General features: G+C 39.4%; 1 protein-coding gene across 1 annotated transcript; it reads right to left on the reverse strand.

Moving 5' to 3' along the window:
* Positions 1 to 14060: 14060 nt before the first annotated feature.
* LOC109243662 lies at positions 14061 to 15074 on the reverse strand. Its single transcript, XM_019410621.1, has one exon. The coding sequence runs from the start codon at positions 15072 to 15074 to the stop codon at positions 14061 to 14063; it is 1014 nt and encodes a 337-aa protein (XP_019266166.1).
* Between the last annotated feature and the right edge of the window lie 1880 nt (positions 15075 to 16954).

A 16954-nucleotide genomic window follows, 5' to 3' on the forward strand; every position in this document is an offset into this window, starting at 1 on the left:
GTTGCATTAACACACACCCAAGCCCGATCCTTGAAGCATCACAATACACCACAAATCCTTCTGTACCCTCTGGCAGGGTCAATACCGGCGCAGTAGTCAGTCTTGATTTCAATTCCTGGAAGCTCCCTTCACAAGCATTGGACCATTGGATCTTAACCACTTTCTGCATCAATTTAGTCAACGGAGAGGCAAGAGTAAAGAACCCCTCCACAAATTTTCTGTAATACCCAGCCAAGCCTAAGAAACTACGAATCTCTGTTAGAGTTGTGGGTCTAGACCTGTTCTATGATCGCATAATGCGCCGCAGAACCTCCCTTCGCAAAAGTCTAAGGACAATTATGAGACCAAGGTGCAGCCCGCAAAGTGGATATGCGATCGCTTAATGGGCTGCAAAAATGACCTCAAAATTGGCCAAAAGACTGCCTCACTCTGCGGCCATTATGCGGCCTGCAAAGTGATTATGCGGCCGCATAATGGGCCACAAAAATGCATACTTCTGCGAACATTTTTCCTAAACTTTTTTGGAAGAATGTTACGGGGCCTTACAGTTTCGTTCAAATGCGATAAGTTATGGTATTCGTACTGTGACGAAAGTATTGTTCATTGCTTGTAGACACAAGAGTTGCACGTTAAGTTAGCTTGAGCAATAGACGGGATATTTTATAGTATGTAAGGTCTTCCTTTCTTTTCTTTTGCAATTTTGGAAGTTACGTTGTCCTTATAAGGGATTCAAGGGGGCGAGTCTTTGTATACGTACTATTCTGACGATTAAGGTCCGTTCACGTGTATAGTCATATGAATGTTGAAATGGATTGTGCTGGTTGTAGTTTCATGTATTCTTAACGAGGAAATAAAGCCTTCCAAAAGGTCCTTGTCTTCTACATGTAACAAGACGTCCATATGTCAATTAAAAATTACGCACGAATGGCCTAATGAATCAGAAGCAATATAGTGTCCGTATAATGAGGGATAGGTATACACAAATACTTCAACAAGGTAGCATATGTATAGTTTGCAGAAAGATAAGAATGATTCAACCTAAGGAATGCCACGACTTCCAATACTTACACGTTTGTGTTCACAAACTGATAAGATTCATGATGGTAGTTACATTGCTCACAAGTTAAGAAAGTTTGATTATATATGAGTGTGATTTTAAGAGACGTTATACACTATCTATAGAGTTGCAAACTACAGAATATGATACGTTTAGCAATAAGAATGTAGTTGATATAGCATAACTCCCGCAACTCTCGTTACATATTGATGAATGGATATATATATATATATATATATATATATATATATATATATATATATATATATATATATAACAAGTAGCCTCACAAGCTAAGAATATTACATAGCTACAAGTAGAAAGAATCATGTAGTCCCCAGCAACGAGCCCTGATGTGAAATAATGATAGAAGTGCAATTTCAAAATAGTTACAACGTTCTTTATCGCTAAATAATGTAGAATACGAAGGATGACGTAGAAAGTGGCAAAGGAATAAGGATTGGTTATTGTAACAAGTTACTCACGAACTTGTATGTTTATGAATACAAGGTTATCTATTGAAGATTGAGTGATGTCTGCATGAGTGATTTGAAATGAATATGTATAAGACATGATCCCTACGGACGATCTATGAACGTGTAGGTGTAAAGTTAAGCCCTATAGACGGTCTATGATCGCATATGTGCATAATGAAGGTTGGTTATGGACAGTCTTAGTGCATGCATAGCCAGACCTAGGATCCGTACGGACGGCCTATATGTTACGCATATGAGCCACTGTTATTAATTGTTTTTGAGTGAGCCTTATGGACAGTCTCTTATGAAATGCGTAAATGCCACTTTTATGTTTCAATGTAGCCCTAGAGATGTTTGATCCATCTGAGGTAAGTATTCAGATATAAGGTATGATGGCTAGAAGAATGTTATAGATGAAGTTCCATTATATGATGGTTTCCAGTACAGATAGCATATGGGAACAAGTTTAGGTATATCATGACACGAATTAGATATATATACGACGTTAGTTGTTCTCAACCAACGGAGCCTTCCCTTTTCAGTCTACATCCTTTGTAAGGTAAGTTGGATAATTCAATACTTCGATATGTTACAAGTCAGAATAAGGTAAGTATGATTCCCGGATCTCATTGACCCTCCAGATTTCTTTTAATATATTATATATACATGTCAGTTCAGTTTCAATTAAGTTTTTCATATGTTATCTGCCTTACATGCTTAGTACATTTCTTTGTACTAATGTCCCATTATCGGGGCACTGCATTCATGCCTGCAGGTTCAGGTATCCAGTTTGTAGACTCTTATCATATTCGAAGTTGATATCCACCTGAGGATTGGCAAAGCTCCATTTCATCCTGAGTATTGCCAAGACTAGAGGTTATCAGACTGTCCTATGTATATATACATTTATGGGTAGGTCAGTGTCCTGTCCTGACCATATTTTGGTGTCAGATACCCTTAGAGGCTTTGTAGACATAGGTTCAGTATGTACAAACATTTGAAATCCCTTGACGGTATGTGTGTATTCATGTTTTGGGTAAGCTCGTTGATACATCATTTGCCCACTTACAGTTACACAGTACGAGTTGGGGCTATGTTGTCCCATGATATTTAATAAAGAATCAACTCAGCCAAGTCGGCCTATGTATGTTCTAGTTTGTATCGAATAATCATGAGTTGCTGAGTGGTTCGCTTGGGCCAGTACGGTACCAAGTGCTAGCCACGCCTCCCCAGGTTTGGGTCGTGACAGCATGCCCAAGAGATACTCTTAATTGGGAAACAAAATTGTGGCCGTCGATCGGCTAAACGTATGGCGGAATTGGATGGTCCATCCTTCGATTGGCGAAGCCGGCAATGAAATTTGCAACTATCTACTTGGAATCTCCGATATGGCGGCTTGATGGTGCAATTCGTGCGGAATGCTCCGATTGGCAAAGTGAACAATTTGCTATATATAGGGCTCCGATTGGCAAAGCCAGTAGCTCGATATTTACATGTCGCTCCAATTGGTTGAGCAGACGGTTTGCTATATACAGGGCTCTGATTGGCGGGGCCGACGGCTCGATATGTACAAGGCGCTCCGATTGGTTTAGCATATGGTTTGCTATATAAAGGGTGCTCTGAATGTATCAGAGACTTGGTTTTGGAGTACCTGAAAAGAATTTGAATTTAGTCCTTAACCATATATTCATTCCCCGACCTTGGGGAGCGCGACAGGCGCTCAACTGAGATATCCCAGTCAAGCAATCCTACTTGATGCCTTCTACCCGACCTTACAGATGAATAAAGTGAAGATGCATGGCATTTGTTACAAAATGAGAGGATTTCATGAACAATACCAATGTCATTACCATTAGTTACTTCATTTACAATTCCCAAAAATACATTACACATTCATAGTTTAGAGTGGAAACATGTGATGCATATACAACATTTCTAGGTTGACTTTTCAAAATCAAGATACAACCCACACTATGTCTACGGAGCCTCTAATTGTAACGACCCGGCCGGTCGTTTTTGGAATTTACGCCCCGATCCCCCATTAACTGCTTCCCCTAAGTTCATTTCTGCTATTTTGGTTTGCCGGGACGTTCGGTGTTGGGATTCGGAGTGTTTTGGGACACTTAGTCCCTAAATGAGAGCTTAAGAGTTGAAAAATGGTCCGTAATCGGAACAGTGTGAAGACGACCTAGGAATGGAAATCCGATGGTTCTGTTAGCTCCGTTAGGTAATTTCGGGGTTGGGAGCGTGTTCGAAATGTATTTTGGAAGTCCGTAGCTCATTTAGGCTTGAAATGCCGGAGTTTGTATTTTTGAAGTTTCCGGTCCGATAGTGAGTTTTTGATCCGAGGGTCGGATTGGAATTCCGGAAGTTACAGTAGTTCCGTCATGTCATTTGGGATGTGTGCGTAAAATTTCAGGTCATTCGGACGAGGTTTGGTTAGGTTTTTGATCGAAAACGTGTTTGGTTGGAATTTGAGGTTCTTAGACTTGAATCATTGATTAATTCGGGTTTCCGGCGTTGTTTTAGGTGTTTTAAGGATTGGTACAAGTTTGAATAAGGTATTAGGTAGTATTGGTGCTTTTGGTCAGGTCTAGGGGGCCTCGGGATTATTTCGGGTGGTTGACAGAAAATTTTGAAGTTGAATGAATTGCTGAAGGTTCTGTCATCTGGTATTTCCGCTTATGCGGCTTGGGAAGCGCAGAAGCGGAGCCGCAGAAGCGGCTAGACCACCGCAGAAGCGAAATTCGAGTGCTTCTTCCGTTTCCGCAGGTGCGGAAGTTTAACCGCAGAAGCGGTTACGCACCTGCGAGATAGTAGTCGCAGATGCGGTCCTTGGAACTTTGTTTGAAACCGCAGACGCGGTAATGAATCCGCATAAGCGGCAACCGCAGGTGCGGTGAAGGGCCGCAGAAGCGGAAATCTTGACTTTAATGAAGAACCGCTGAAGCGGCTCGTGGTCCGCAGAAGCGGAAACCCCTTGACAGAAATAGAGATGTCGAGGGTTTGAGTTCATAAGTTGCAAAAATCAATTGAGAGCTCGGTTTAAGGCGATTTTGAGTGGGATTTGAAGTGAAGATCACTGGGTAAAATTTCTTTGGTCCCTTCTTGTTATATTTCATCATTTTATAGTTAAATACACCATTGGAATTCGAACTTAGGATCAAAAGTTGGAAGAAACTTCATAGACCTAATTATTGAGTTTTGAGTGGGCAATTGACCTCCGATTTGGGAGATTTTTATATGGTTAGACTCGTGAGAGTACGAGGGTTCTTGAAATGTGAAAATAATTCGATTCCGAGATGTTGGCTGGAGGGGCAATTTGGTCATTTTACCTATTTTTGCGCCCTAGCTATAAATTTAATAGTGGAATCAGTTGTTTGCGATGTTATTTACAATGTGTAATTGAATTGAATAGATTTGAGCCATTTGGAGTCGGATACTCGTGGCAAGAACGTGATTTCTAGTTGATATTGAGCCTGTTCGAGGTAAGTGGCTTGTCTAACTTTGTGTGGGGGACCTTTTTCCCTTAGGATATGATCTTGAATATTTGAATGCCCCGTACGTGAGGTGACGAGCGCGTACTTGAGCTAATTGTTGTAAATCCGTTTCTACTTGAAGTATTTAAATTGAGTTTTCTTGTTTACTTGTTCATTTAACTGCAAGTTTGTACCTGTGCTAGCTTAGAGACTCATGTTTAGCTGGCTTACCTGCTTATTTGCTTTAACGGGTCTATTTGTACTTTGTGAAGCATGTTAGGCTATAATTTACTACTTCGTGTCCTGATTTTTAGCATTGTTCCGAGATTTAGGAATCGTTGTTGTTGTGTGTTTAATTTTGGACTACGAGACGGCTTCTCGGGAGATCCCTTTGTACTTGAGATATTCTGGACTGAGGGTGCGGGATACCAAGAGATCCCTGGCACATGTGTTTCTATATATATATATTGGGATATCAAGAGATCCCCGGTTTACTTATTGAGGATACTAAGAGATCCTCGGGATACCGAGAGATCCCCAGTGTTGATGATAAGGATACCAAGAGATCCTCGGGATACCAAGAGATCCCCCGGCTACTATTCCTTGTGAGGGCAGTTTTCCGTGTATTGTTACCTTTGCTTTTTGTTGCCGTTCCTCCTTATTTACCTGGTTTAGATTCTCGCTGTAGACTTTATTTAAACTATTTCTCTTATCTCATTATTTATTATGTTACCTTAGTAGGGCCCTAACCTTCCTCGTCACTACCCAACCGAGGTTAGGCTTGGCACTTACTGAGTACCGCTGTGGTGTACTCATGCCCTTCCTGTGCATGTTTTTTTCATGTGCAGATCCAGGTACTTCCTCCCAGACGTATCATCCTCATGGTGGAGAGTCCTAGCTGAGACTTGAGGTATATCTGCTACGTTCGCAGACCAGGAGTCTCTACTCTATTCCGGCTTTAGCAGATAGTTCCTTTTCTTTCCTTTCATATTTTTTAGACATTCTGGTGCAGAGCAGTTTACTACATTCCATTAGCCTGTGTTTCCCGTGAGTTTCCGGGTTTTGGGATTTAGTTGTAGACTTCCGCATATTTTGAGTTGTATAGGTTGAGTGGCCTTATATACAGTTGTTATTTCTGTATGTTCAGTTTTAATTTATCATTCCGCAAATGTAAATTTGTTATTCCGCACTGTTAGGCTTACCTAGTTGTAGGAACTAGGTGCCATCACGACATGTTCATGGAGGGTGAACTGGGGTCGTGACGCTAATTGATACAAAAGAGTAATATGATGGTGCCAGCAACAAGGCCCCAACTATACCTCAAAACACTATACATAAGAAAAAAAAGAAATAAGACCCCGATATGAAGTGGGGCTCACCAAGTCAGCTGAGAAGAGGGTGTACCACTATCATTGATCGATGTCGCCTGATGTGAAACCACCTGCATCCATTAAAGATGCAGCGCCCTCAACAAAAGGGACGTTAGTATGTATGGAATAGTACTAGTATGTAAGACTAAACACCATCTCAATGAAACGAGTAACAGTACAAGGAGAAAGAAACATGGAATCAATGAGAGCCTCAAACAATATTAAAATGTCAAGTTAAGTGCAAGATAAGTTTTCAAGTAGATATCAATATTTTTAGGTTGCGAGATCTTTAGTACCAATACACATCTTGCTTTTAGCATGGATTCCGATCTCGGCCCGATCATCTAAGTCATCTCACCCAAAGACATCCAATCACAACACCACCATGTGCGTGGTATGGCGCCCGATCTCGGCCCGATCGGCTAAGGCATCTCACCACAATGCCATGTGGGTCGACATCACTTTTCGCTAGCGATTATCTCATCCTAATTAAGGTGGAGTAATCTCAACACATCAATCTCATCCCATTTAAGGGGAATAATCTAAACACATCAATACGGGAATTTTACCCCTCAATCACTCCTACATTGGCACGTGTAGTTTCGGGGTTAGATTATTTCAACCTACCCTTACTCGGTGACTAATGATACTCCCAAAAAATTTATTATATAAAGGAAATAAACTCATTTCATAATCTTTCACACATCCTTTCATTTCATTGGCACTATTGGCCACAAGTGTAGTTTTCATTCTTGGCACGATAGCCACATTTCATATCTCATACTCACTTCTTTCACTTTCAAGCATCATCATAGGTTATCAACAATAAGAGCATTTGGAACCAAGACTTTACATATGTATATGAGCAATAGGAGTCTTAATCACATTGAGTTTCTTTCCAAAATTAAGCATAATAAACTTGCATTTGAAACATGAATTGAAGTCATAACATTTTGATACATAAACCACACTTGAATACATTCCCGAAGGAGAGCATAATGTGATAGGAGAAATTGAAACACATTTTGAGCATATAATATCTGACACAATGCTTATTTTGAATAACTGAATATATTAAGAATGTCCCGGATCATGAGAAAATAAGAACTTGCTCCAACCACGCTTGATGTGATAGGAGCAATTAACCACGCTTATTCCATTTATTAGACATTAGCTCATATATTCAATACTAAGTCATTGACAGAATACTTTCTACTTTTCTATAATTTGATTATATGGTACTTATTACTCCCTCCATTCCAATTTATGTGAACCTGTTTGACTGGCACGGAGTTTTAAAAAAATAAAGACTTTTAAAATTTGTGGTCCTAAACAAGTCAAAAATATTTGTATGGCTATAATTATTTTTAACTTGTGGTGGTAAACATGCCAGAGTTTTTGTGTGGTTATAAAAGCTCTTCATTAAGGATAGAACTGGAAGTTCAAGCTAAATTATTTTCAGATTTAGAAAAGGGGTCATTCTTTTTGGAACAGACCAAAAAAGGAAATGGGTTCACATAAACCGAAACGGGGGGAGTAGTTTTTAATGCCTTATTGATGCTTTTGTTGTATTTTCTTGATAATATTTTCATTGCTTACAATATGACTAGCACATATACATTATTTTAATGATTATGAGGTGAGAATGAGGAACTATTAAGACAATTTGACCTAAATACTTGTAACGACCCATCGGTCGTTTATAGCTTTAAAGTTTTGTTAAGTGGTTCGAGATCTTGAGTGGCTTCATATCGTGTATTATGACTTGCGAGCATGGTCGGATTCAATTTTCGAATGTTTCGGGATCTATTATGAAGAGTGATTCTCACTTTAGAGATTATGTTGAAAATGTTGATCGAGGTTTGACTTTTGCAAAAACATCCTGGAATGGTATTTTGATGGCTCTGATTGCTTAGTATCATGATTTTAGACTTTGACGTATACCCAGAATTGAATTCGGAGGTCTGTAGGTTGATTTGTATTGTTTTGCCAAAAGTTGGCAATTTAAAGGCTTAGAATTTTGATAAGTTTGACCGTAGGTTGACTTTAGAGCTATCGTGCTTGAATTTCTATTTCGGGACTTAGAATAGGCCCGTTTTGTTATTTGGATCCTGTCCGCAAAGTTTGTTGTCATTTCGAGTTGATTTGATAGGAATCGGACGCGTAGTTGTGTTCTTAGAAGTTCTTGAGTTTCATGTTGATTTCATGTGTTTGGAGGTCCGATTCATGGTTTCGGGTGTTATTATGATGATTTGATCACGTGAGCGAGTTCGCGTTGTGTTTTAAGACTTGTGTTAATGCTTGGTTTGGAGCCTCGAGGGCTCGGGTGAGTTTTAGACGCGTTTTGGTGCATTTGATAGAGTTTAGGTTCTGCTGGTTTTGCACAGGTGCCTTAGGTCTCGCATTTGCGATATATGGATCACATTCGCCAGATCTGGCTGGGGTCTTCTAGGTTTGCATTTGTGAACATTTTGTTCACTTTTGTGACGGAGATCTGGGCTAGGCAGTGGTCACATTTGCGATCAATTTGATCGCTTTTGCAAAATGTCCGCAGTTAGCAATTGCGAACAATTCGTCGCATTTGCGATGACATCAGAGGTGTGAGGGTCTTCGCTTTTGCGACCATTTTCTCTCATATTGCAGGGTTTGCATTTGCGAACCCCACGTCGCAATTGCGACACCTGCGACTAGACATAAAAGCTGTTGGATGGAATTTTAGTCTCATTTTCATAACTTTGAACCCTAGACTCGGTGGGAGGCGATTTTGAAGATGGATTTCCATCTACAATTATTGGGTAAGTGATTTTGATCAATTTCCAACTATTTTACATGATTATATGTGAGATTATTGTGAGAATCAAAGTGAAATTTTAGAAATTTTGTCGAAGTTTTTAAAAATGAGAATTTGAGCGTTGAGAGTCGATTTGAACTCGGATTTTGAAGCAAAATACATATATAGACTCGTGAGGTTATGGGTAGCCGCAATCTACCCTTGGACCGGGTTTCGACTGGGCGAGCCCGGAGTTGACTTTTGTGGAATTTTGCAAAAATCATAGCTTTATTAATTGGAATTGATTTCTCTTGCATTATTAATGTTATTAAGTTAATTTTGGTTAGATTTGAGCCGAGGAGGGTGAATTATAAAGGAAAAGTTATTTTAGAGTATTGATTGAGGGCTTTTGTGGTAAGTATCTTGCCTAAATTTTTGTAGGGGAATTACCCCGTAGGGATTGGTTTGTCTGCACTAATTGAACTATGAGAAAGATGTGTACTCGAGGTGACGAGTGTGTACACGGCTTATTGTAGAATTTGGTAGAATTTTGCAAAGATCATAGATTTATTAATTGGAATTGATTTCTCTTGCATTATTTGATGTTATTAAGTCAATTTTGGTTAGATTTGAGATCATAGCAAAGGTGAATTATAAAGGAAAATCTATTTTAGAGTATCGATTGAGGGCTTTTGAGGTAAGTATATTGCCTAACTTTGTGTAGGGAAACTACCCCGTAGGGATTGGTTTGTTTGCACTAATTTAACTACACGAAAAACGTGTACTCGAGGTGACGAGTGTGTACACGACTTATTATGCAGGGGTGTTCGCACGTGAGTTGTCCGTGCTATTGTTATTATTGATATTTGCACATACGGCGTGACAAGGCAGGTTATATATGTTGGGTTTGCGCATGTGGCAAGACAAGGTGCGATAATTGTTATGAGCGTGTGGCGAGATAAGGTGGGCATTTACTTTATTGTCGCGCACGTGGCGAGACAAGGTGGGTTACGTCGAGGATAATTTGTGATTACCTGGGGCCATTGTTACTGATGATATTTGTGTGGTGGTGTGCCTACCTTGTGTGAGTCATACATATTATAGTTTTTTTTGTGTTATTTCCATTGTGCCATTTGGTGTCTCTGATCTTACTTGTTGACTCGAGCTGTGATAGTACACTAACACAAGCATACACCATAATCTGTCACTTATATCAGCCAAAGAATATGATCATTGATATTTGTTGATCATTCACATGTATTTTTTGTATACCTGCCTTCTGTGCGTGAGTTGAGCTATTGGCACGTGAGTCGTCCGTGCGGATATGAGATATTGTTATTCTTGGCACGTGAGTTGTCCGTGCGGATATGAGATATTGTTATTGTTAGCATGTTAATTTTCCGTGCAGATATGAGGTATTAATGGTATTCGCACGTGAGTTGTTGACGAGCTCAAAACACCACTTAAAATTATGCGCGTTAATCAAATATAGTATAGTATAATATCGTATCCACAGAGATTGGAGTTAAACAGTATTATCATAGTTTCTAGCTTGATTGCTATCCAAGATGATCAACGGTTGAGAATTATATGATTTCTAACTAAAATTAACTAAGAATCTAAACTATTGACTAGTGACAATTGATACAAAAAATAAGCAAAGAAAGATATCAATGGGGGAAGCTAGGGTTTTGATAGGATAGGTGCAAGATAATTGTTTGGGATCTAACTCTAGATAATTTACTTCTAATGTTCGAGTGAGTCTCTTGAATTCACTCAATTATTAGTTCAATTGTTTAGTAGAAACTCCTCTCTCGATTAAGTCTCAACCTCACAAGATGAACTAATTTAAGCTCGGTGAAGATATGAAAGAGTGGGTAGTGGATTGGTCTTTAGGAGAACCTCTCTTGATTCGTCAAGCTCAGCAACGAGAAGTTTTCCTCTGCTGGAAAGCAGTCCTTCACGGATATGGGAGCATACTCCGCAGTTGCTATCCTCCTAACTAGGTTTAATCAATGATTCAACTAGCCTCTTTCGATTACTACGAAGAATTAATGAATTCAACCAACAATATAATGCAAAGATATAACAAGTTATGCCTCTCTCGATTACATGAACAAGTGAATATAGATACAACAATTAAATCATCCAAAAATGCTTCAGTACATAAACTAGAGTTACAATCCAGAAACAAATATCAAACACCAAATTCATCAAACCCTAAAGGGAACTACTCCATAGACATGGAGTAATTCATCACAAATATGATAAAACGATAGGAAAACATAAATTCGATCCAAACTCGGGTCTTGAGTGAGGAAGGAATGATGAAATCCTTGTGCTTTTGCTCTTCCAGCTCCTCCTTCGCTTCCTTAGCTCTAAAGTGTGTCAAAAGTCCTGAGAATAACGTTTTTCCATGTATTTATACCAAGTAGGGGTCGGGCTCAGACGAAACCACCTTCTCCTAGCCGAAATAGGATTTTGGCTCTGTAAAAATTTCACAGGCGCGCGGCATGGGGCGACGCGCCATGCAGGGCAACAGTGGAGATCTTTAGAAAGATTGAACTTTCAACAGGCAGCAGAAATGTACAGATTCGGCCCCATTTGCCGCTCCATGCACCGCGGGTGTGTTGTTTTCTCATAGTGAAGTTCAAACTTCGATTTTTGATATCCAGGCTTGGTCCTCGACCCCGAACGCCCGACTTAATCCTTTGGGCTTTTACTCAGACTTCAAAGCTCCAAATCATTCGAATTCATTCCATAACATCTACATCACTCAGAATCACTCCTATAAGGCATAAAACACACGATAAGTACAAAACACTAGCGATTAAAGCTCAAACGCAATTAAAGTGCAGTGAATTAGAGTGTAATAAGCGACTAAAACACGAGATTATAAATTATCATCAACACCGCACACTTAAACCATTTCTCGTCCTCGAGCAATCAAACTACACTTTATATAGACACGACATTTTTCAACAACTCTCCTAACTCATCATACCAAGAATATTTAAAATAGAATAAGCACAATAGTGTAACATCTTCGCCTCGAGATTTGACTCACAAGTACCACGCAATATTCACAACTTGCTCACTTACTCCAACACAAAGGTCAATGACATAACCTTTTCTTCATGAATCAAGTTCCCTCACACAAAAATAGAGAGTAGTTCCACACACAATAAAATTTAAGAACCATTAGGAACTCAAGATAGAAAGAAGTCACTCACTCTCAGAAACAACATTCATATGCACAAAAGATGCACCATAGGCTTGTCCGTAGTGTACTACTCTACTAATTGAGCTCATTCAGTCAAGGATCAAGTAGGACTTTAATTGGTTGTAATGTAGGTTGCGGGACAGGTAGGATATATTTGGATATAAGAGTGACTATACCTCCCTAAGCACTTTAGTACATACAATTTACCGTTAAAAACTCGGCGCTTATGTCAAACAAAAACTCCACCTTCACATCAATATACATTAACTCCCTACTTCTTTAAACACAATTACATCAAGAGTCACCACTATCAAAGAATATTTTGCACAACAATACAACTTTTTTTATTTTCTCTTTTAATTCAAGTGGCTCTTACTTTTTCAATACAGTGCACCTTTTTCCTTATTTCATTAGTTCCACTCAAAAGCCAAACCTACCACCCCACACTTCAACTTTTACAAAGTTCATAACAAATTTAAGCGCTCCTGAGAGGTACAAGGTTCAAATAGATGGTCAATTCAAACAAATGAGTAAGGCTTGTAATATGGTTGCCAAAGAAACAGGATTACAGGCTCAAAGGGGTTAACTAAGATGCATAACCATTAGGTGGGTAATAGCATATAATTGACTCAACAAAGAAACGCCTATATCACTTTCAAGAATGAATAAAACTACTATTTCGCTTTGCAAACACATGGGACAAGTTCTAGACATCAAATGCAATGCACAGAATAACACAAGACCTCTCACACACATGGCACATAACTCACTCAAGATTGGATTATCAAGACACTCTAGTCAAAGCAGTTAAGCAAGGTCACGATTATATAATTTAAGGCACTTACACACGAGTCAAAAAATGAGCCTAAGCATCACAATCAAAGCACTCACTTTTCTCAAGGCATGACGAAATCAAGAGATATTGCTTCCAATTCAAATCATAGCACAAGATTTTCTACTCCTAACAAAATTAAAAACTAACTACACCCGTTTCAAACAAAACCCTTGGAAAAGAAACGCGGCACAAAAAAAACCCAAGGAGGAATTAGTACACTACCTATAAAAGAAAATCTTTTTGGTCTTTTTTCTTCAACTTTAATCCCTTAAGAAACATGTCGATATGATATCCATAGTCGGGAAAAATCAAAAAATTTAAACAATTTATTTTTTTTTTGCAATTTTATCTCTGTCTCTATTTACTAAAACTAACAAACAAAAACTAGTAAACATACATACTTACAATATATACCTCACCCCATACTTTAAGTTGTGACATGTCCCCATGACACACAATTAAAAAGCATAAGGTAGAGGAAATTTTCCTGAATGTCTAGTCGGGATCTGAATCAAAGTCAGGCTCCATTCCTCGCGCCCGAACTAATGGAGACAGCTTCTTCTCGGCCTTCTTATGGTATAACCCACACTTATCTTTCTCACTGATTGCATCCTTCTCTTTTGATCCCTTCACTTTCCACTCAACACTTACAGCTGGCTTCTCCTTTTTCACCCCCGTTTCGACATCCATCTTGAATGTTACAGTCTCTTCACCCATTCTAAGCATGAGTTTTCTCTCGTGTATATCCAATATTGCTCTACCCATTGCTAAGAATGGTCTTCCTAGGATGAGAGGTGCCTCCTTATTCTCCTCCATATTCACCACTATAAAATCCACAGGAAATACGAACTTATCCACCCGCACTAAGACATCTTCCAATATCCCCTTCGGGTATCAAAGTCATTTGGTCTGCCAGCTGCAAAGATATTGGTGCTGACCTTATCTCTCCGATCTCCTTCTCCAGTTTCCTGTAAATAGACAAAGGCATTAAATTGATTGAGGCACCAGAATCACATAAAGACTTACCAAAATTAATAGTGCCTAAAGAGCGAGGTATAGTAAAACTCCCTGGATCTCCACACTTTTGTTGGAGTTTATTTTGCAAGATTGCGCTGCAATGCTCTGTGAGCTTGACCACTGAGGTCTCTTCTATCTTCCTCTTCTTTGTAAGGATTTCCTTCAAGAATTTGGCATAATCTGGCATTTGTGAGAGCACCTCTGTGAATGGTATGTTTACATTAACCTGTTTCAGCATATCCAGAAGTCTCTCAAACTGCTCGTCCAGCTTTTCTCTATATAGCTTTTGGGGAAAAGGTAGAGCAGGCACATGCTCGCTCTCATTAGATTCCTCCCTTCTCGATGTTTCCTCATTCTTCATGTCAACTCCTTTCTTGCCTTTCTTCTTCTTCTCAATATCATTCTTCAGATTCTCCCCACTTTCCTTTTCAGGTATCACATCTTTTTGGATCGGGGTGGGATCTTTCAACACTTTCCCGCTTCTCAAGCTCACAACATTCACTATTTCTTTGGGATTTCTCTCAGTATCAGCTGGCAGAGTACCTGGGACTCCCTCAGATAATATTGTTGTTGTTTGCCCCACTTGTCTCTCTAAGTTTCGAAAACCTATGCCAAGTTCTTTGATGGCTACTCCATAAGTGTCTAGCCTCTCATCTGTCTTGACAATGAAGGACTTCATTAGATCTTCTAGACCGGGCTGATTGGGTTGTTGAGGCTGAAACTGCGGCCTTGGATGATTCACAAAACCCGGAGCTCCTTGTCCCTGAAATCTTGGGTTGTTTTGTTGCCATGCATTTGCGGTACCCCCAGGTGAACTCCATGAAAAACTGGGGTGCTTCTGACCCATTGCATTAAAATTATAACTTCCCACAGCATTCACTTCCTCAGTTGAGGCTTGACACTCATGAGTAGGGTATCCTCTTCACATATATCACAAGCTGCATGAGGTTCACTCTGTATTGTAGCTAAAGTCAGCTTCCGTATTTCTTTGGCCATAGCATCAAGCTGTGTTTGCACAAAAGTGTTAGCATCAACTTGGTGAACACTAGTTGATCTTCTTCTTTCAGCACTCTCAGAGGGCCACTGATTTGCATTTTCAGACAACTCATCAAGAATTGTAACTATCTCCTCTGGAGTCTTCTTCATCAACAGGCCTCCAGCTGCATTGCTCAATGTTCTATGTAAGGCCGGTGTCATTCCATCCCAAAAGTCCTGGAGTTTCATCCAGAGTTCAATTCCACTATGTTGACACTTTCACACTATCTCCTTAAGCCTCTCCCAAGCTTCAAACACAGTTTCAGTCTCTTTCTGGCAGAAGTTATGGATTTCTCTTCTAAACTTTCCCATCTTAGCTGATGAGAAATATTTATCAAGAAATTTTTTGGTCATCTCATCCCATGTTCTAATCTACCCCGTGGGCAAGCTTCTAACCCACTGCTTTGCATCGTCTTTGAGTATAAAGGGGAATGCCCTTAAGTACACTGCATCTTATGACACCCCATTGTATTGAAAGGTGTTCATGATCTCCTCGAAGTCTATCAGATGTGTATTTGGATCTTAGTTCATCTTCCCTCTGAAGACACAGCAGTTCTGAAGGGTTTGACGCAACCCTTGCTTTAACTCAAAATTGTTAGCTGCAATTGGAGGTGGTCTCACACTTGATAAGCCTTGGTTGTAGACCGGTTTAGCATAATCGCCAAGTGATCTCCTTGGCTCGGGAGGTATATTTATGAACTGGTCTGCACCCAAGGGCTGATTTTAGCAATTCTCCGAGCCCTCTCCTCTTCATAGAGTATCTGTGCATCTCTAATAGCTGCTTCCTCAGCATCGCGTGCAGCTTTTTCTCGTTGTTGTGTTGCATGTCTTGCATCCAACTCTACATTATCATCATCTCCAGCCATAGTTTCTTTGGTTGAGGATTGCCCAACCTACTCTAAAGTCTCGGGGAGATTTCTTTCCTTCCTCAGTTGGCGTAGTTCTTTTTCTGTCTTTGGTTCGTATGGTAGCACTTCTTTCCCAGAAGATCAAGTCATGCACCAAACTTAACCTGTACCCTGTGCATAGTCAAGGAACACCAAATGTAAAAAGAGAAAAATAAAAGAAAAAAAATCTTGAATTAGCACTACAAACTATTTCAAACACTATTGATTGCCAATCCCCGACAACGGCGCAAAAATTTGACGAGCGCAAAACACCACTTAAAATTATGATCGCTAATCAAACATAGTATAGTATAATATCGTATCCACAGAGATTGGAGTTAAACAGTATTCTCGTAGTTTCCAGCTTGATTGCTATCCAAGATGACCAACATTTGAGAATTATATGATTTCTAACAAAAATTAACTAAGAATCTAAACTATTGACTAGTGACAATTGAAACAAGGAATAAGCAAAGAAAGATATCAATGGGGGAAGCTAGGGTTTTGATAGGGTAGGTACAAGATAATTGATTGGGATCTAACTCTAGATAATTCCCTTCTAATGTTCGAGTGATTCTACTCAATTATTAGTTCAATTGCTTAGTAGAAACTCCTCTCTCGATTAAGTCTCAACCTCATAAGATGAACAGTTTAAGCTCGGTGAAGATATGCAAGAATGCGTAGTGGATTGGTCTTTAGGAGAACCTCTCTCGATTATCCTCCTAACTAGGTTTTATCATTAATTCAACTAGCCTCTTTTGATTACTAAGAAGAATTAATGAATTCAACCAACAATATAATGCAA

This window comes from Nicotiana attenuata, unplaced genomic scaffold (genome assembly GCF_001879085.1).
Source record: "Nicotiana attenuata strain UT unplaced genomic scaffold, NIATTr2, whole genome shotgun sequence".
In the NCBI taxonomy this organism is placed as follows: Eukaryota; Viridiplantae; Streptophyta; class Magnoliopsida; order Solanales; family Solanaceae; genus Nicotiana; species Nicotiana attenuata.

What these genes read in the sequence shown, in the direction of transcription:
- LOC109243662 (XM_019410621.1), bottom strand. Translation starts at nt 15,074, where the DNA reads ATGGGTCAGAAGCACCCCAGTTTTTCATGGAGTTCACCTGGGGGTACC.